The sequence below is a fragment of the Haemorhous mexicanus genome, chromosome 6 (assembly GCF_027477595.1).
Source record: "Haemorhous mexicanus isolate bHaeMex1 chromosome 6, bHaeMex1.pri, whole genome shotgun sequence".
NCBI lineage: Eukaryota > Metazoa > Chordata > Aves > Passeriformes > Fringillidae > Haemorhous > Haemorhous mexicanus.
In genome coordinates, this window is record NC_082346.1 from 11627513 (window position 1) to 11648868 (window position 21356).

Below are 21356 nucleotides of genomic sequence, written 5' to 3' on the forward strand. Positions count from 1 at the left end.
AGTCTATGCTTTTTTCCAGGGGTTTGTGCCTGGATTTGGCAGCTTTTGGCTGATTTTTTGGTGCCTTGTGGCTTTGCTTTGTCAAAGATTTTGGTGTTTTGTGAGGGGACTCTGGTGCTCTGTGAGGGGTTTTGGTGTCGTGTAGGCCCATTTTAGTGCTTTGTAGCTGGTTTTGCAGTTTGGGGGACAAATTTCGGTAGTTTGTACCTGCTTTTTTTTTTTTTTTTTTTCTTTCTGTTGATTTTTGGCTCCTTTTTTTGGTGCTTTCTGCACAGAGTTTTGATGTTTAGTAGCCAGGTTTAGAGGGCTTTAGTGGCTGATTTTGGGGGGTTTTAGTGGCTGTTTTTTGGGGGTTTCAGTGGCTGGGTTTTGGGGCTTTAGTGGCTAGTTTTTGATGGCTGCTTTTTGGGGCCTTAGTGGCTTGTGACTTGGGGCTGTTTTTGGACGGCCCGTGGCCGCTTTTTAGCGCTTCCTGAGCGGATTGTTTTAGCTCGGAGGTTCCTCCCGGCGCCTGGCGAGTGTTTTTAGGTGACTTTCGGCAACCTCGCGACTCGGCGGCGTCGCCGCAGCCCCTTGGCGGGGGTGCCCCGAGCGCGGTGCCGGGCGGAGGAGGAGCAGCGGGCGGGGAAGGGCAGGCACAGAGGGAAAGAGGGAGGGAAGCAGCGAAGGAGGGAGGAGCGGCCGCGGCAGCCCGAGTCCGGGGCAGCGCTCGGCGGACGCCGATGGGCATCGGGCGGCCGCGCTGGGCACGGGCACCGGGAGCCCGGCGCTGAGAGCGGGGCTCGGCGCTCGCACGGCGCTCGGGGGTCGCGGCGGGGCCCCCCGGGCCGGGGCGATGCCCCCCTGCAGCCGCACGGACTGAGCCGGGGCCGGCCCGTGCATGGCCCAGCCATGGAGGTGGTGGACGAGACGGAGGCTCTGCAGCGCTTCTTTGAAGGTAACGGGGGCAGCGCCGGGATCGGCCTTGGAATGGGCTGGCTGGGAAGGGAGCTTCGGGCTCGTCCAGTGCCACCCCAGTGCCCCGGGCACGGACGCCTCCCGCTAGCCCAGGCTGCTCCCACCCCTGGCCAGCCTGGCCTTGGACGCTTCCAGGGATGGGGCAGCCACAGCTTCGCTGGGAAACCCATTCCCCATTCCGGGGCCTCAGCCCCGCACAGGGAGGAATTCCTTCCCAACATCTCGTCTAACCCTCTTCTCTGGCAGTGGGAAGCCATTCCCCCTTGTCCTGTCACTCCAGGCCCTCTGTCAAAGTCCCTCTCCAGCTCTCCTGGAGTCCCTTTAGGCACTGGAAGGGGCTCCAAGGTCTCCCTGGAGCTTTCCCTTCTCCAGGCTAAACAATCCCAGCCTGGCTCCATACCATCCTAGCCAGCTCTGGAATGGCACAGATCCCTATCCAGGGGCAGTTGTGCATCCTCCAGTGCCCACCGTGGGTGCTAAGCTGGATATCCTGGGAATTGTGTTATGCCGTGCCTTAGATTCCCACTGCCACCCCAACAAGGACCTTGGAATGTCCCTCACCATCCTTGGAGCAGACTCATGCCAGTGGCTCTGGCCTATGGATCCCAGATCTTTTCCAGAGCCTGGATCCTTGCGGATGCCGCATGACTGTGGATCACTCTCCTTCCCAGCAGGGCGGAAAAGTTGTCAGGAAGAGAGCCTGGCCTCTGTTGGATGAAATGTGGTTGCTCATGGCTGAACTGGGATGCGTTGGGAGCCGATCCCATTGTTGTTCCTGCCTCAGCTCCGTGTTCCCATCCCTGCTCTGGCCTTCTTGGCACGCTCCGCTCTTCCTTGTGGAGTGGCTGGTTCCTTCTCTTTCCCCCTCGTCGCTTTGTTTCCCTCCCTTGTTTTCCTTGCCAGGCCCAGGTTTAGTTGCCCTGGGCTGTGTCCTTTGGGATGAGCCCCTGGCACATGGAAGTGCTGCTTGAGGGAATAATGTGCCCATCCTGGCGAGGCTCCGCTGCCCCAGCAGGTCCTGGGGTGGATCCCAATCCATGGGTCAGCTCTGGAGCTGGGATCCCCTTTGGAGCAGTGGGATTGTGCAGGGAGCCCCCAGAGGCAGCTGGGGCAGGACGGTGGTGTCCCTTGCATTCCTTGGCTGGGAGAAGGATTTATCCTGGAAAGTGGGAACAGAAGATGCTCTTGGGAGCGAGTGGAAGCTCAAGCTGCTTCCTCCTTGCTTCCTCCTCTCCTGGCATCCATGTGACCTCTCAGTAAGGCATCTCTTCTTCAAAGGAAAAAGCACCCCCTGTTTGTTCCAGCCATGATCCCAGATTCCCAGGAGTTCCAGGATTAGCAAGGATGGGAAGCCTCACCACGAGGGCTCTTATCGGCCACTCCCAGCCCATGTTCCCTGCAGCCTTCTGGGGTTTCCTTTGGTTTTAGGATTTCACTTGGGCCAAGCTCCTAAATCCTTCTCTTCCACTTCCCATCCTGGGGGTGCTGAGCACTTCCTGGGAGTCCTGCAGAGCTCTGGCTCAGCATCCCAATGTTATTTATGGACCAGCTCTCTGTCTCTTCAGCTGGAAACATGGAATTTCTCCCTCTCCCCAGAGTATCTTTATTATAACATGGAGCTTTCTTTCTTTTACTGTTTTCCTGTTCTTTCCGGGTGCTGGGGGTGATCCTGCTTGAGCAAGATGACTCCAAAAGATCCCTGACAACCTCAGCCATCCTAGGATTCTTCTTCTCTATTTTCCTCCTTTCTTTTTTCTTCCTTTTCTCTCCCTTTTTTCTCCTCCTTTCTCCCTTTTTCCTCTTCCTTTTTTCTCTTTTTTAATCGCTTTCTCCTTCTTTCTTTTTCTTTTGAATCAAAACCATCCTGTCCCTGTAAAAATCCAGGATAGAGGAAACTGTGCCTGAAGGATATTTCTTACCCTCAGCTATAAAATCCTTCTTAAAACCTCTCTGAGCCAAATATTCCATGGAGCACGACTTTGTTTGGGCAGCTCGATCCCTTTCCCGCTGTTATTCCAGAGCATCTGTTCTGACACAGAGCTGGAGGGGGAGAAGGGAAGAGAAGAAAGTTTTGCCACCTGGAATTGCTGCTCAGTTTTTCCCTCTTGTGCCAGGTTTAATTTTTGTGCTCCAAGGAATTCTGAAGCCAAACTGATCCTCTGGTTTTTTGGGAGTGAAGGTCAGAGCCTTAAATCATGGCATGGAGTTGGATTTACTCTGGAATCTGGCCCTCCTCAGGAATTAATGGTTTTTGGATGTGGTAAACAATAGATCTGTTAGAATTTAATAATTTACAGGAATAAATTAATTATCCCGTCACTCCTTTAAAATTTATCACTGAATTCCCATCATCAGGAAATCATTTTCCAACCTATTTTTTGCTTGGAGTGAAATATTTTCTTCTTCTTACGGATCATCCCAACCCTGAAGAGATTTCTTCCTGCAGGCTGAGAAGCCTGGAATAACTTGGGAATTCTCATTCCTCTGCTTGACTCTGATTTTCCCAGGATCTGAGTCTGCTGTAAGCAATCCCAGAAAATTTAGGTAAAATCCCTGAGCCCTTGGTATTTCCCAGTGTCAGACAAGGATTAACCGGACTCCTCATGGAGACGTTTGGGAGTGGGGGCTGTGCTGGTGCAGCTGGGGAAGAGCTGGTGCCTGTGGTCATTCCAAATACTGGAATTTGGCTGATCCCATCTGCAGAGCCAGGCTTGTTTTGGGAAGCAAATGTTCCCAAAATCTTAGGTCTGGTTGGTGCCCCCGGTTTTCTCAGCCCTGAGAGATGGACCTGGATTTTCCTAAGTTTTTCTTGGTGTTTGCTCAGACAGGATTTCCTTATTTCCTTGGCTGTTCTTGTTTCCCTGGGTGTCCTTTGTTTCCCTGGGTGTCCTTTGTTTCCCTGGGTGTCCTTGTTTTCCTGGATATCCTTGTTTTCCTGGATATCCTTATTTCCTTGTGTATTTTTGTTTCCTAGGTATCCTTGTTTTCCTAGATCTATTTATTTCCATGGATGTTTTGTTTTCCTGGGTATCCTTGTGTCCCTAGATATCCTTGTTTTCCTGGATTTACTTCCATTGATATCTGTGTTTCCCTGGGTATCCTTGTTTTCCCAGATATCCTTATTTCCCTGGAATGTGGCTGTCTGCTCTTTGAGGGTAAGATCTAAGGTGTGTGAGGATGGAGAAGCAGAAAAGTGATGGGAAGGATCCCAGGCTTTCCTCTGATGTTTGGGATAGGCTAGGGAAAAGTTTCTGAGGGAAAAGGTGCATTGGGATTAACTTCACACTTTCGTGGATGAAGGTGCTGGGAATGCAATCCTGGCTTTCCATATTGAGTGTCCTCAAGCTGGGCTTCTCCTGTGATGGGAAGACTGTTGTTGTCCTCAGGCACATGGTGGAATTTTTGAGGTTGTCCTATGCAGGGCCAGGAGTTGGATTTGGATGATCCTGATGGATCATCCCTTCCTGCTCAGGAATCTTCCCAAATCTGTGGTTTGTGTTAGCATGGCTGATCCATGTGTTTGGAGGTGCCCAGGACCATCCTGCTGAGGAGAGCTGAGGCAAAAATCCTGGAGCAGCGAGCGTGGGATGCTGGGGGGTTCTGGCAGGGGAGGGAAAGGAGATTTCCATGGGTTTGGGAGTGTTCCTGAAGCGTTTGTGTTTGGATTCAAAGGAGAAGGAGGGAGTTGACAGCGTCTGACCCTTGGCTGGCATCCTGCTCCCAACCTTTCCCTTGCTCCCGCCCGCCCCTGCCTCAGGGAAACGCTTACGCCACAGCTCAGCTATTTGGGATCCCTCTCCCGGCTAATTTATGAGATAAGGGCTCAGGGAAGAATGTACAGCGGGAAAGATGCAGGAGCAGGGCCGGCGGGGGCTGGGAAACGGGAATTTGGGAAAGGAGCAGAGAAAGGAGAGCGAGCACTGGAAGTTGAGCAGGTTTGGGGTCAAGGCGGAGCTGGGAAAGACGAGTTGGTTCAGCAGAAGGGGAAGGTTTCCATGAAGGTTGTCCAACAGCTCCACAGGTATTCATGGAACACAAGTGTCTGGAACCCTGGGAATATTGCCTGTGGAGCAGCCGTGTGTCCGTGCAGGGGGTGCTGGGCTGTGTGAGCTCGGAGTGACCAGGAGTGGATGGTTTTGCCTATAGGAATGTTTGGATATGTGTGGTGGAATCCTGGAATGATTTGGGTGGGAAGGGACCTTAAGGATCATACAGTCCCACATGGGCAGGGACACCTTCTGCTATCCCAGGTTGCTCCAACCTGGTCTTGGACATTCCAGAGATGGGGCAGCCACAGCTTCTCTGGGAAATCCATTCCAGGGCCTCACCATTCTCCCAGGGAAGGATTTATTCCCAATATCTCATCTAAACCCTCCCTCTGTCTTCCACAACTTCTCTGGACAACCTGTTTCCATGTTCCTGATGTTGGTGATATTCCTGGTGATTTTGATTATGGAGCACTTGGTGCCTGTGAGGAGAAAGTGTCGCCCTGCAGGAAGAGATCTGGAACATTTCCCTGTGTTCCTTGGATGAAGGAATAGAGAATATTGGAGCTGAGGCAGTGAGGTGACCCCAGGACAGCTGGGATTGCCCCCTGTCCTCCTGCTGGGCCATAAGGGGGATTTGGTGGTGGTAGTGGGAATGAGTGGAGAAGGAATTCACTGGTCAGACTCCTGCTGGTGTAAACCAGCACGTCCATTAGAATCCAGGAACTCCTTCCAAGTCTTCCTGTTGCTTTGGGATATCTTGAGGCTGAAAACTGGGAGCAGAAAGGGCAGGAGGCCAGTGGAACCTGGGGGATCTGTCCTGGTGTCCCATGTTTTAGTTTCCTGGGCTTGACATAGAAATGCAACTCCACAGATCAGAACATGACTTTTCATGGAATGCCTTAAAAAAAAATTGGCTCTTCTGGGGCTTCCTGCTCACTCCCTCTGCCTGCCCCCAAATCCATTCCCGAGACTTGATGCTGGAGAGAGCTTTTCCCACGCGGAGCTGCTGTGGCAGGGGGAGAACACCTTGGAAAAGCCCAGCGTGATCCCAGCCGGGGGGGGGCTCCTGGCTGCGGGAGGAGCGGCTTGGGATGAGGTGGCGGCGCAGGTGACAGTCGCTGCGGGGCCTGGCTGGCGCCGTGGAAGGTAAGAGGCTTTGCCCGGAGTTCTTTGGGAGCCGGGAGTCAGCCCGTGCCGGAATGGGCGCGGGGCAGCTGGTACAGCACAAACACATGACCGTCCCTGCGGGTAATCCCCTCGCGGTCCCAAATCCCAGTGCGGAGCAGCAGCCGCCCGGCAGCCTCCCCGGCCCTCCCACTCTTCCCGGAGGGAATAGAAAAACCAGCAGGCAGCAGCAGCCCTGGGAGCTGGAGGAGCTGAGCTCAGGGAATAATGACCCAGGGAGAGAGCAGGGATACGGCAGGAGCTTGACATCGGCTCTCACCATGCTCAGGATGCGCTGGATCCGAGCAGGTAACGGCACGGACCCCCCGGCTCTTCTGTGGCTTGCCTTGCTTTCCCCTCTGCCTCTCCATCTCTCTTCCCAATGGGATTGTTCCCTGGTTCTCCTCTCTCTTCTCTCTGTTTGAAACTTCTCTGCCCACCCTGCTTGGTCAGCCTTCAACAGGAGCAAGTGACTTGAGGATGCTGCTGAGTCCAGCTCAATCCCAGGGCCTGAGCAGGGCAGGGAAGAGAGAAAAACATTCCCTTGAGCTCATCACCACACCCAAGTGGCATTCTGGTCACCAGTGGAAAGCTGCCACATCCATCCCGAAAGGAGATTCCTGGAGTCTCTTCAGCCAAAGAACTCATCCTTGTCCACTCCTCAGGGAAAGAATGGTGCCAAACATCGCCGCTTCTGGCACGGTCTTGTGATGGTTTTGATGGTGTTTCTCCCTCCCATTTCCCCAAAACTCCTTTATCCTGGACCCCAAAACTCCTTAATCCTGGGAAAAGGGCAAGAGATGTCCAGGTGAAGTAAGGCCAGAGAGCTGTTCATGAGAGGGTGGATCCGTAAAGCCTGATAAAGGCCAGGCTGGGATTTGGAAAGGTGGTGTCAGCACGAGGCTCCACGAGGAGGAACTTTGCCCGTGTCCTGGGTAATGTCCCTTCCACAGGCTGGTGCCCTGGGAGCAATGCCCAGGCACAGACAGGGAGGAACTTCAGGAAGAGGTGGCAGTTGGGGCGGGTTAGAAGGAGTCATGCTGGAGGTGTGACCAGCATGGAAACGGTGACACAGAGATCTGGCTGAGCCCGTGCGTGGGATGGGGTGTGGAAGGGCTGCTGCTTGCAGGGAGATGGGAAAGGAATCCCGGTCAAGGAGGAGCCATGGGATGCCAGACAGGTTTCCCTCTGCTTCCTCACCCTTATCAGGGAGAACCCTTCCAGGACAGAGTCATCCCAGCTGCTAGAAAGAGGGAATTAAATGGCTCCTGGGCATGGTTATTTCAAGGAAGAGAGATGGGATCCTGTTCTGCTTTCCTTCTTCTGGATAGGGGCCTTACGGATTCCTCCTGGTGGGAATGGGTGGAGTGATCTGGTGGTAAGGGTGGTGGAGCAGGTTGCCTGGAGGAGCTGTGGCTGCCCCATCCCTGGAAGTGTCCAAGGCCAGGTTGGATGGGGCTTGGAGCAACCTGAGGTAGTGGAAGGTGTCCCTGCCCATGGAAGAGAGTGGGTGATCCTTACAGTTGCTTCCAGATCAAGCCATTCCAGAACTCCATGATCTGGAGCTGGGAGCTGTGCTGGGAAGGTGCAGGTGAACCCATGGGCACTTCCCAGCTGATGCCTTGGATCCCTCTCGTGTATCCCAGCCTGAGGATGGCGTTGCTCCGGCACAGCTTTGCCGCCCTTGCCGGGGAACCCTCCTGCCTCTTCCCAGTGGTGTTGCTGATTGGACTTTGCACTCCCTGATAAGAATCCTGGGACACTGAATGTGCCTGAGGAATGATTAACCAGCGTGTGCCGTGCCAGAGGACAAGGGAGCAGCTGTGGCTGGAGACACAAACAGGAACAGTCTCGTGGCTTTTGGGGCCAAACCGGTGCGTTCTGGGTGCCCATCCCGTGCTCCAGCGTCATGCAGGAGGGACAACCATCAACATGGGGCATTTCAGAGGGATGCAGGACTAGGGATGGACAGACAGGGACAAGACAGTGGCAGAAACCAGGGAGGTGTCCTGCTGCTGTGGAGGGTAAATGGGAACTCTGAGAAGTGGAGGGTGGATTGATCCCTGGAAGTGTCCCAGGCCAAGTTGCACAGGGCTTGGAGCAGCCTGGGCTGGTGCAAGGTGTCCCTGCCCATGGCAGTCAATGGAACTTGGATGAGCTTTAAGGTCCCATCCAACCCAAACTACTCCAGGATTCTATGATTGGATACCACACTTGGCTGTCCTGTGGCTCTCACTTTTTATTTTTGTGGATATATCCTTTTATCCCAACTGACTGCCATGCTTGGCACGCACTTGCTTATCCAACTGACCTTCCTTCTCCCTGTTCTTCCTGCACAGCAGGACATGTAATCCTGGAATGCTTTGGATTGAAAGGGGCATTAAAGATCATCCAGTTCCACCCCCATCCATGGCATCTTCTCACCGATCCGGTGATGGTGGATGACGTGGCCAGCCCAGGATCCCACGCTCCAGGCCGGCTTCCAGCGGCACCTGGGGCACGTTCAAGGTGCATTTGAAGGAAAGGCCTTCTTCCCAAGGGAAAATGTAACGTGACACTCAGGGTCCACCACTTATCTCACTGAACTTTGGCTGCTTTGGGGCAGTTACTCCAAACAGGGAGAGGGAAAGGTGGGAAGAGTGGCCAGGCCTGGCTGCAAATGGAGTGGACAAAATTCTTGTGGAATTCCCTGTCCACAAATGTTGCCAAGTGCGAACACTTGTATATTTCCCTGGGTTTTGGGGCGGTGGGGAGGAGAACTGGTTGGAAAAGCCAAGGCTAGAATTTTAAACAGCCTCAGAGTGCTTGGATCCAGCCTGGGTGTAAAAACCAGGCATTAAAGGGATTTTTGCTGGGGTTGATTTGGTTTTCCCTGGTTTTTTTTCCATGGAGTCTTTGGTATCACCCCAACTTTGCTATGGAGTAGTGAATTGTTCTGGTTTTCCTACCCAAGTAGTTTGGTGGGGAGGAGACAGTGCAGAGGTTGTGGGGTGGGCATGGAACAGGATTTTTTGAAAGCTCAGGTGTGATATCCGAAGAACTGGAGGTTGCATTCGTTGATTTATAGAATCCTGGAATGGTTTAGGTTGGAAGGGACCTTAAATCCCATCTTGTTTCATGGGCAGCGACACCTTCCACTATCCCAGGTTGCTCCAAGCCCCGTCCAACCTGGCCTTGAACACTTCCAGGGCTTGGGGCATCCACATAATTTATGACTTTTAATCCTGAATGCTGATTGCTCAAAATCCGCATAAACAGGAAAGCAAACATCTTATCAGCCTGCTGGATCTTGGCTTATCTCCTGTGTTATGACTAGCCAGGGTTTATGGACATTGATTCATGGAAGCATTAAAAAGGATGCTTTGACTTTATTGGGAATTAAACACCTGCTTAAGTAAAGGAAAACTTGGAAAACAGAGCTTTATAAGGGCCATCAAACCTTTTTACAGTTGGCTGCTTGCTGATAATGCGGTCAGTGCTCCTCTCCTGAACACACATGGGGTTTTCCCAGATGAGATCCCATCTATCCCAAAATCTGAGGAGTTCTGGGCAGGAGGAAATCCTGCCTGCCCATGTCCCCTCCGTTCTGTCATGTTTTAATTCAGATTTTGGGAAGAGGTATTGGAATGGAGAGGTTGATCTGTAGGGAAGGCCGAGCCTGGACTGGACAGGGCTTGGAGTAACCTGGACTAGTGGGAGGTGTCCCTGTCCATGGAAAAGGTGGCACTGCATGATTCTTAAGGTCCCTTCCAGCCCAACACCTGCTGGGTATAAATGATATTCCAGAACTTGCGTCACGGCGTTGAGGAGCCAGAGGGATATAGGGAACAGCCCTGTGAGGACCTGCAGGCTGGGAACAGCTTTCACAGCCCAGGATGAGGAGTTTGGATGCTGGAAGTTGTGCTGGTGTTCTCGGAAAAAAGAACTGGACAAACTCAACCCAGTCCAACAGGATGGGCTGTAGAATGTCAAGGCAGGGACCTTTCCTACTTCCTGGTATGTAGTGTGGCTCTGGACATCCAGTGGGTATCTGTGGATGCAACAGGTCAGGAATGATCACTGAGAGGGATTTTTACAGGATTTCCAACCTATAAAAAGTCAAGTTTAAGTTGGAAAACCATGCAGGATCGCAGAGTCGAACCATTCCCCACTCTCATGTTGTTAAGGTGTTTTTCCCTCAGTGCCAGTTGTGTTGCAGCAGGGATTAGCTCTGAAGGTTTTTCCCCACTGCCACAGGGAGTTTATCCATGAGATTTAGGTCACCATCCCAGTTTTGCCAGGAGAAAAGGGCTTTGCCACCTCTTCCTTTCTTGTATCTGTATAATCCCTTGCAGAGGCGATTGAACAGAAACAAGAGACCTGGAATCTTGGGAGTTTGTTGCCCCCCATGTGAGCAGAGATCATGGAATCGTGGAGTCATTTAGGTTGGAAAAGCCTCCTGGGATCATCCAGTCCAACCATTGCCCCGGTGTTGCACTACCAAGGCCGCCACTATCCCGTGTCCCCAAGAGCCACGTCCACAAGATCTTAAATCCCTCCAGGGATGGAGACTCCGTCACTGGAGCCTGTTCCAGTGCTTTACAACCCTTTCCACAAAGGAATTTTCCCTAATATCCAACCTAAACCTCCCCTGGTGCCATTTGTAGCCATTTCCTTTTGTCCTGTCCCACATTCCTTTGGAGCAGAGCCTGACCCCCACCTTGCTCCTCTCAGGGAGTTGTGGAGACCAAGAAGGTCCCCCTGGAATGTTTTTGACCCCCATCCCCTCCTGGGGGTCTCTGCTAGGAAAATCCTTGTGCCTGGTATTTAATTTGGACCCAACTCATTCCCACCCATTCCCAAGGGACCTCCTGATCCTCTCCTCCCCATGGCACATCCTCAGGTATCGTGCCAGGAACCTTCCCTCTGGATTTGGGGCTCTCCAGCCAGCCCAGCACTTTGAAGTGATCCCAGGAACACCCAGGGAGCTCATGGGATGGACGGGATCCAAGCAGCACGTTTGGTATCTTGGCTGTATTGTCTGGGAAGTGTTTGCTAAATCCCTGGAGCAGGAAATATGTTCCAGGATGGCTCAGAGTTGGTCAGAAAAGGCAAACAAGGGTGTTTTTAAAAAAAAAAAAAAAGAAACCTCAGTTCCCTGTGAAAAGTGGATGTGGGAATAGCCAGCATGGCAGTAATCCCTAGGGAATTTTGAGGTTTCAATAGTGAGTTCAATTGCATAGAATCCTGGAATGGTTTGGTGTGGAAGGGACCTTAAAGACCATCCAATTCCACCCCCTACTGTGGGATCATAGAGACAGAAATGACAGCCCTGGACCTGTCCCACTTCTATTGGTCATGTTAGATCCTGGGAAAAGCGGGATCCTCCTTGGGAGCTTTGTGCCACCTGGCTGTGGGAGCATTTGACGCCCCTTGTGATGGTTTTCTTGGGAGACAACTCCAGAGCAAACGTCCCAGCTGTGTGAGCAGCAGGAAAACCCTGGTGACCCAACGCTCCTCCTTGTGAAAGATCCGTGGTGGTTGCACAAAACTTGGGATGGCCCTTCCCAAGCCCTGGAAAAAGTCCCATCTAGATAAGTGGCTCTGCTTTTTCTTCCCAGTCTCCTCTGGAGATTGTCCAACCTGGACAGACCTTGGTGCCTCCCAGTTGGAAGGGAGGGAATGATGTGTTCGAGCTGGACACGGTGTTCCTGGTGATGCTTGGCTGCCTCTTCTCCTGTATCCTGGTGCTGTTCTATTCTTAATCTCCCTCCCTAAGGATTGTTTTGTGCTGGAGGGTTTCCAGGAGAGGCAGCACCTCTCCAAATCCTGAGTTATCCCAAGTTCCCTCTGTATGTAGTGTGGATGCTTTAGAGTTGAGCTGATCGTGGCTCATCTTGGCTCTTCAGATTCCCTAAGAGCCTTTCCAGAGTCACAGTGGTGCCCTGCAGCGAGGTCAGTGTCCAGGGACTGCATCCCTGAGTTCTTTGCTTGGAACTAGGAGAGCAGCAGGATCGCAGCTCAGGATCTGCCATCAACTTTGTCAACTACTTGTGATTCCCTGAGTGTTCCCTCTCCGGGTCATTGCCAAGCATGGGAAAGCTCTGGGAAGCTGGATCAAGTCTCTTCTTGGCACTGGTATGTAGCTGCTAATTATATTATTAATTTTTTATCCATTCTGGCAATAATTCTCTCTGAGGGAATGGTGTGGGATATGGATACGGACCTTCACCACCACAGCAATGTCTGGGAGCTCATCCACATCACATTATTCTATGGAAAATGTCCCTCCTGTCCCCCCAAAGCTGCAGTCTGGATAAAACAAGGTCAGGTGAGGCACCTCAGCAGAAGGGATCCTCAGGAGCTTTTCCCCATCCCTGTTGTCCCCAAGGATGAGGCCCTTGCCTCGTGCAGTGGGAGCCGCCAGATGAAGTGGCCTCCTCCGGTCCTGTTGTCCCTGCTCCAACACCCTCATCCCGGGAAGGGAGATAAAGGCGTTGTCTCCAAACAAACAGGGCAATGTGCCCCCCTGGGCAGGCACCTTGGAGCCTCCCAAATGGAGCCGCTGTTCCTGCCCTCGGAGAGCATGAATGGACAAGCGCGGCATTGACGGCCGCGGGGACAGGGACAAACGCGCCTCTGTGTCCCTCCTCACACCTTCCCCTCCTCCTCCTCGGCCCCCGTTCTCCCAGGACAATGGCTCCATCCATGCCAAGGTTCACAGCTGGCAAGGGCGGGGGAAAGGCCAGGACAAGGGTGGGGAGCTGCCAGGAGAAAGGGATGCAGGAGGGAGAGCAGCTTTGGTGAGGGGAGATGAGGGGAAATTCCACGAGAGTTGGAGCAGAGAAGGTGCTCAGAGGGAGGGCTCAGGGAAGTTTGGGAGGGAGGATCATCCTTTCTGCCTCTTCATTCTGCAGTTTCCCAAGGAACATGCCCATGGCCTGCCATGGCACAGCAGGATCATTTCCTCTGGCTCCTCACGCTTCTGTGACTTGGGGTGTCTCCCGTCAACACTTTGTCTTCTTGGGAATGGGGAATGGAGGGTGTTAACTCCTTATCCCTGAGTTTGGGGTGTTTCCCAGGGTCTTGTCCACCTCATCCAAAGGTGCTTTTGCCAAGTATAATAATCTGTGGATGTAAGCTAAGGAGTTGTGGGGTTATGTAGGAGCAGACAGAGCTTTCCAGGGAACAGGAAGATGCTGCTGCCTCTGGATGCTTCTGCCTCTGATGCCTCTGGTATTTGGGGAATCCTGGAATGGTTTGGGTTGGAAAGCACCTTAAAGATCATCCAGTTCCAGTCCCCTGCCATGGGTTTGGTTGTACTTCCCACCAGGCCAGTTCATTATTCCAAGTGTTTTGCCTCTGGAGCTGGCTCACTGTTACCCAGGTTGTTGCTCCTGAGTCTTCCTGGACACCCTGTAAATCTCTTTTCTCCCTCAGTCTGGGGCTTTGGCTAAATCCCACTGTCCTCTATCCCTATCCCTGATCATGGCTTTCCCTGCACCCTGCCCTGTCTGGCATGGGATAGTTTGTCTAGGAATGCAGAGGGGTTGAATTTGGGATATTGGCTGGGGGCTCTCCAGGAACTCCCAGGAAGGAGGGGTCAGGTACTGGGAACAATCTTGGCCCCTCCATGTAGAAGGTTTGGTAGGATGTGTCTGTTCCAAGCCCGTATCCATAGCTCTGTTGATTAGTTCATTTTAATTCCATGACAGCTGAATTCTCATCAACCCCCACATCCTTACCCCTCAGTTTGGTGTTTTCCTTGGGATCTTATCCCACAGATCCCAGAGCTCATCCTTGGCTGTGTTTTTGGTGTGGAATTAGTTGGAATTTGGACCTTGTGTTTTTCGGTCGGGTATGAGCAGGGGATGCATGAGCTGCCCCTTTGCTTTGGAAGGACAGGGCTGTCCTTGGGAATGGGCTGGCTGGGGAATGTCCCCAGTATGGGACACAGGAGATGGATGAACCTCAGCGTTGCCTGGGACAGTCCCACTCTTTGTGATGAGAACAGACATGGGCTGGGTTGGGATTTGTAGGGACCAGAGGTGTGCTAATCCAAAGGAAACTGCTCCAGGATGATATTCCTGGGGGGAGCAAAGGATGATAGTAATGGGATGAAGAGGGGCTGTGGATCAGAGAAAAGGCCTGGGATCCCCTGGAAATGCCTTGGACAGCCAGGACTTGGCTCTGGGGTGGTCTTTGGGGAGCTGTGGGAGCGCTGGCTCCGTGTCCTGCTCCGGTTACAGGAGCCCCATTTGGGGGCTGGTTATCATCCCAGTCAGGTAATAAAGAGCATTAATTAAGCAGGAATGCTGGGCTGGGATCCAGGGGGAGCCAGGGGCTCCTCCGGGGTCACCAGAAAGGATGGAAGCAGCCCAGGGTTGGGCATGTGGGTCAATAGGGACGTCATCCTGCTGTTCCTTATGGAAGCAGCTTTGTCCAGGTGTGCATCCCAAGTCTCTGGGTTCACTGAGGTGGCAGGCACGGGAGGGATGCTATTCCCAGCTGGAGCAGCTCCTCCCTGCGTGGCAGAGCCATCCAGGATGGGAAGAAGCTCCGAAGCCAAGCACTGGCCCTGCGGCTGCCCGGGCTTAGGCGGTGTTTGGTTTGTTTGCCACGGGCCGGATTCCTGGTGCTCGCGGCCAGGCCAGCAGCCAATCCTCCCGGGCCAAAGGATAAACACGGCAGGAGGGAGAAGGGGGTGAGGAGCGGCGCGGGGCCCCGGGAATGTGCCGATGCTGCAGCCTGGCCTGAGGATTGCACAACCGAGCCCTGGTGCACGGACACAGGGATGAGCCCAGGGAGTGCCGGGGCTCTCTGCCTTGCCAAGCACCGGCACTGCTGTGGCATCCCAGGTAATTCCTGGTGCAGCTTCGTGCCGTGCGTCCTGCTCATCCATGTGTCCCACTGCTGCTCCAGCACGTGCTGGAGGACCGTTAGGAGAGGGACCACATGGAACCAGAAGTTCCTGGGGTTTCCTGATCCTATTCCACCGTGCACCATTTTGGGTATTTTATCACCTCCCAGGCTGTTCCACACCTCAGTTTTCCCCAAAAATTCTCTGGTACATGGCTCCAATGGCACTGGGAAGCTCTGGGCTTGGCACAGACTCTTCTCCTGCTCCTTCTCCTCCTCCTCCCCAGTGTCCCCCCACCCCTGGCTGATGTTCCCCAGCCCCTGCTGAGTGCTGACCTCGTCATCATCTCCAGCTTCCCACATCTGGTTCGTGTTAGCACATCCCGGGATGAAGTTCTCCAGCTCTCTCCCTTCCTCCCCACCCCCAGGTGACCTAGGCAGGATTAGGGGTGATTTGAAGACAGGCAACAGAGTAGGAATTGGAGAGGGAGGGGGGACTGTTATAAATAGAAATTCCATAAACTTCTCAGCCTATCACTCCAGGAAAATTCCGGGTTAAATCCCTCAGACCTGTAAATATGACAGTTCACAGAGGCCAAGCTCTGTTAACTCTTTCCAAGCCCTATGGCCCTGTGCCCATCTCTGGGAGCACCCAAAACTGGGACAAGGAGCTGGGAAGGTGCCACCAGGAGGGATGAGCCGATTGGAGCAGGGGCAGGGAGGGGGCAGCAGGGTGGGAAGCACCTCTGTTGGGATGTGGAGCTTGTTTGGAGGTTTGGGGAAGGCAGAGAAAACCAGTCCAAACATTGGGATTCCTGACATTCTCACACGTCCAGGGGCCTCAGCCCGCCTGGCTCTGCTCACGAGGAGGGTGCTGAGGGTTTTAACTTCTTGTTCTTCAGGCAGAGGTTGGGGTTTTTTGGGATTGCCATGGCTCTTTTCCCAGAGAAGGGTTGGAAAGTGGAGCAGTGACATGGTGGGAGAGCAGAGTGGCAATGCCAGGGACAGGAGGAGGACGGGATGTAGGAACCTGGCAGGTTTGGGATGGATGAGCTCTCAGTGCTTCCCTGGGCTCCTCCATCTTTCTTTGCTGGGATGAGATGTGGGAGCCTGTCCCGTGCAGAGCCATGTGGGTGTTGAGCCTCCCTCCTCGGTGGCTTCCCACTAATCCCCACTTGGGAGGGGGAGAGAATGCCGGTGCCATCGGGATCTCGTGACTATGGAGCAGTATTAGCTTTTAATTAATCACCTAAGCTGGCTTTGGTCAGAGCCCGGCTGCATGGAAGCTCTGGGTGGTGGGACATTCCTTGTCCCTGCCCTGATATCCCTAGATTTGTGCAAATCCCACTGTTCTGGAGCAGAGGAAGGTCCTTGATTTCTGGTGGGCAGCCACATCTCCCCCCCGGCCCTGACGCACCTCTCGCGTCACTGGGCTTATCTCGCCCTCCCCAAGGTGACTTCAAGGAAGCAAAGGAATCCTGGAATGGTTCGAGTTGGAAGGACTGTGAAGCTCATCCAGTACCACCCTCTTGCTGTGGGCAGGGACACCTTCCACTGGCCCAGGTTGCTCCAAGTCCCATCCAACCTGGGACACTTCCAGGGATGGGGCAGCCACAGCTTCTCTGAGCACCCTGTGCCAGGGTCTCAGCACCCTCAGAAAATCGGGAAGCGCAGCATCCTGCTGTCTATAGAGGGCTTCTCATCCTTCCTGGAGGGTTCCTGGGCTGCTCTTCCACCACGGAGGAGCTCCTGGAGTGTGGAGGTGTGAGGGAAACCTTCTGGGGTTGGACTTTTCTTGGACAGGCTGAGTCACAAAAATGGGCCAAGTGCTCTTTTTGCTGCTTTGGTCGTGGATCCCAGTGCCGAAACTTGGGATGAAAACAAGTTTCGTGATGGCCTTTGGGGTGGGTGTTTGCCCCAGGCATGCTGTGATTTATAGCCCAGGGGTTTTTTTGGCTAAGAGGGAGGCAACGGAGCATGGAGAGGATTCCCACCCTCCTGGAGTGCTCATCCCTGGCAGGAGGTTTCAGGGATGTTAAAGGATGACAATGAGGGCTTGAAGAGGTGCCTTGGGAGAGGTGTTTGTGGTGAAGTGTTGTGAGTGGGCTATAGCCCATATCCTTAGGGATGAGCGAGGGACACACAGGTGGCCATCAGTGAGCTCCCAGAACTCCAAGGACAAGAGGGTGGAGCTACCACATCCCAGGAACTTCAGGATAGAATGTGGCTGCCACAGTGGAGGGACAGAAGCCACCCCTGTGCTCCCTTGGGATCTGCAACTCCATATGGGAGGTGCTGGCACAGCTGGAGATCCTGGAGGCTCTGCCTGCTCTGGCCTCTCCTCACCTCAGTGCTCACCTGGAAGCAGCATCGTGTGTCCCTGCTCCAGATGTTCACATCCTGCTCCTGTGTTCACATGCAAGAACACCCTCACCCTGTCCCCCAGGTCCCGGGGCTCTGCCATGGAGATGTCCCAAAAACGAGCGGTTCCCTGGGATTTTCCCCGCCTCCAGCCAAGGTTTCTAAGGCAGAGTTGCCTGTATCCACACACACCCTGTCCGCTTGGCAGAATTCCTAGCTGGATTTATTTCTGCCGATTTGCCTGTCTTGGTATGAAAGGGATTTGCAGAGGGAGAGCTGCAATTGGCCGGGGTGGGCTGGAGCCCCCCGGGCCGGCCTTTGCGGATCAGCGGGTGACCTTTCCCGAGAACCTGGGGGATCCAGGCGGGCAGGGGCTTCTCCTGGGCTTTCACGTGGGGTCTTTCAGGATGGTCTTTCACTGACTTCCTTATCGGAGCAGGGGGAGTTGGATCTTCTCTTCCACTTTCTTGGCAGTGCCTTCGGCACCGCAGGCTGGCTCCAGCCCTGGCGGCCTCCGGACTCCCACTAGGGAGAGACAGATAAAGGAAGGATTTTCTGTCAACAAAACCCTGCCCAGCTTCCCTGGAACAGGGCAGGGAGGGGAGGAGGAGCCCTCTGGAGAAAGGACAGGGAAATCCACAGCCTGCCCGTGGAGCAGAGGAAAGGGAGGAAGGTCGGGAGTTGATCCAGGTTGTGGTGGAGAATTCCAGTGTTCTGCAAAGGGTCCAAAGGGAATCACAGAGTGTCTTGAATTGGAAGGGAACCCAAAGGATCTGCTTCCCATCATGTGTCTGTGTCCCCGCCCTGGCTTGTCCCACGTGCCCCGTGTCCTGGGATGAGGCTTTACACTGGGATGCAGTGGGTATGGACAGCTGGCAGTCCCTGGGGATCTGCTGATCTAGTGAGTCATCCCTGCCCATGGCAGGGCATTGGAATGAGATGATCTCCCAACCCATTCCATTATTCCATGATTCTCAGATCAGTTCCTTGTGTAAGGGCCTGGTGGTGTTTCCAAGGCCCTTTCCTGTCCTTCTCCTGGCTCATGCTTCCACTTCCTCTCCCCTCTAGGCCACGACATTAATGGAGCTCTGGAACCATCCAACATTGACACCAGCATCCTGGAAGAGTACATCAGCAAGGAAGACTCTCCAGAAATGTAAGTGCTTCCCTTGCTCTGCAGGAGGAATGCTGTTCCTTGTGATTTTTCCATGGAGAGATCTCAGAATCCTGGAATGGTTTGGGTGGGAAGGAGCCTTTGGGTCAGAAGGGACCTTGAAGCCCATCTGGTTCCACCCCTGCCATGGGCAGGGCACCTTCCACTATTCCAGGTTACTCCAAGCCCTGCCCAGCCTGTCCTGGAACACTTTCAGGGATGGGGCAGCCAGAATTTCTCTGGAAACCTGTTGAGCAGTTTCCAGCCCTGAAATTTGAGGAATCATTTAGGAATCATCTCTGCCTCTCCAGTCTTCCTGGATTGTTCTTTGCTCCTTTATCATTCCCAGCTCTTTCTCCTGTCTTCCTGGCTTCTTGCCTTCAAGTTTTCCCAGTCTTTTTTTTTTTCCCCTCTTTTTATCCCCCACAAGGGCACCATAAACACTTTTCCTTAATCAGAGCACTGGGAGCTCAGATTAAATCCCCAGGACTGTATGAGTTTGCAGAAGGGAGGGATCTCCCTGTGTACCCCAGCTTTGGGAAGGAGGATGGAGTAGACCTGGAGAGCACCAAGGGAACCTGGGAGCAGGGTGGGGATCTTTGGCATAGCTGGTCTGTAAAGCTGGAGCACGGTGAGCAGATCCTGCTGGCTACACATTCCTTGAGGTTGCTGTCCTGGGCACTTCAGAACTTCCTGGGTGGATTTTGGACTCTTCCATCAGTCCCACTGACCTGTTGCCTTGATGCTGTCCCATTTTCTCCCTCAGCTGCTTCCCTGAGATCCCTGCTCCCACCAGCTACACACACCCCCAGCCCTCCAGCTCTGCTGGCATCCCTGCACCTCCCAGCAGCTCCATCAGCAGCGTGAGCAATCCCTCTCCCAGCCCTGCCCTCCACCTCCCTCCCGCCGGCAACCAGCTCCCCATCCGCCATGGTCCCCTCCTGGCCAATCCCTGCGGAGCCGCCTACGGAGCTCACCTCAACTGCAACAACAACAACGGCATGGTGGTGCCCAAGGGCTTCCTGGCTGGCCACTGCCTGAACAGCGTGGTCCCTCCAATCAAATCAGAGCCCAAGGCCTCCTACGCACCTGGGTGAGTGGGAATGGGATAAGGGTGGGTGCTGGGATGGAGGGTCCTCCAGGCTGGTGGCACTGGAGGGTCCCATGGAGCTGTGGCATGTGGCAGCGTGGCTCTGTGATAAGTCCTTGGTTTTGGGTGAGTGGAGCTCCTGAAGTTTCCCAAAAGGTTTTTTGGGACCATCCCCTGTGCCGTCGTAGAGTACTGGATACCTCTGCTGGACATCTGCAGGTGGGAGAACATTGGAGCATTTTTTGAGGAGGAAGAGACACAGAATAAACTGGAACAAGACAAAATTCAGTCTCTGGGATGGAACTCAGCCTCTGGGATGTTGCCATGACTATTCCAGAGGATAATTCACTACACTGGGCAGGGAGATGTTCTTCTCATGGCCCGATGTTGTAGATGCTCTGCTCCAGAGGAGAAGATGGATCTGAGCTGGATGTGTCCTGTTCAACAAGCTCTGGGGAAGAGGAAGGGCAGGTTTTGAGATTGCTGATAGACCCAGCTGGAGAGTCATTCCCAAGAGGAGAAAGGATGTGGTTCCTGCTCTCCGGGATGGAAGGAAGGGATCAGTAAGCTGTGCTCCAGCCTGGATCTTTAGGTGGTGGTGGCCCCAGACAGCCTTCTCCCATGGGATGGATTATGGATGTAAGGACAGTGAGGCCAGGATGGTTCTTCTCCCTCTGCCTTGTGCCCTCTAGTGTTGCCAGCAAGCACAACGTGGGGATTCCCAAATTTGGGAACACTCAATCAACAACTTTCACCCTTTGGATGAACTTGGAAAGACATCCCAGAAAGCTAAAAGAAAAAAATCTGCCTTTCTTTTGTTCCCAGACCAGGGGGTTTTCCCTTGCAGTGATCCCAGAAGGATTCCTGGAGCTTAGACAGAATCAAAAGCATGAAGTGATGCCTTGTTATGTCATTTTCTTCTGGATGCATCTGGAATTCTGCAGGATGTCATGAGTAAGAATCACACCTTGCTGTCAGAGGTGGAGACCTCGTTTGGGTGTAGCTGAACTGGATCAGCTTTGGTGGCAGCATTCCCTCGGCATCCCAGAATGACTCTTCCCCCTTACACCAGGCTTTTTCCAGTGGAGAATCTTGGAATATCCTGGAAGGGACATATAAGGATAATTGAATCCACTTCCTGGCCCAAGCATCCCATCATGTGCTCAGGGACAAGGTGGTAGATACCAACAAACCTTCCCTTGGACTGGGCACAGCCACACTACCTCCCAGTGGGAATTCTGCAGTGTCCACCTTTTCCAGCCTTCTGGATTCCTTGGACTGTGTTCTTCCCTTTTGTTACTGGCCAAGACTTGGCTTGCTGGTGCATAAATCCTGATAAGTCCTTAGGAAATACAGTATGAACTCAGATCCCACATGGCAAGGAGCCTGGAAATAAGGCTGGGAATAGATGCTCCAGCCAGGCGTGAGAAGGGAATGATGGAAAGGTGCTCCAAGGGAAGGTGGAAGAAGAGGGAAGTTTTTTGGCAAGGGGTTTTTTGGGATCACCCTACCTCAGCCCTCTTCAGGCCCTGCTGTGTGCAGCTTCCCAGGAGAATCCAATCAATGGGCCTTGGGTGGCCTTGGGCTTCTCTGGTCCAGGAAGATCCTGTGTCCTGGTTCCCAGCTGGAATTGTGGGTGCTGTCAGGGGCAGAGTTGGTGCAGTGTGTCCTGTGCTTTTTCCTCTTTGATTTGTTTGCTTTTCGGCTGGCTTTCATCCAGGAAGCACTGGGATTTGTCTGGGATTATTTCGCATCCATAAAGCTGATGGGGTAGGATGGGTGAATGGAAAGGAATTCCTGTGGA

General features: G+C 53.5%; 1 protein-coding gene across 4 annotated transcripts in view; it reads left to right on the plus strand.

Moving 5' to 3' along the window:
* The first annotated feature begins 691 nt into the window (after positions 1–691).
* The window catches only part of MYRF (myelin regulatory factor), a 42200-nt gene continuing 21535 nt past the window's right edge, over positions 692–21356 (plus strand). For all 4 annotated transcript variants that reach the window (XM_059848594.1, XM_059848596.1, XM_059848595.1 and 1 more), the window contains exons 1-3: positions 692–937; positions 18378–18465; positions 19229–19555. In XM_059848594.1, the coding sequence (XP_059704577.1) occupies positions 892–937; positions 18378–18465; positions 19229–19555 (461 nt within the window). In that variant the 5' untranslated portion in view covers positions 692–891. The remainder of the gene's footprint in view (positions 938–18377; positions 18466–19228; positions 19556–21356) is intronic.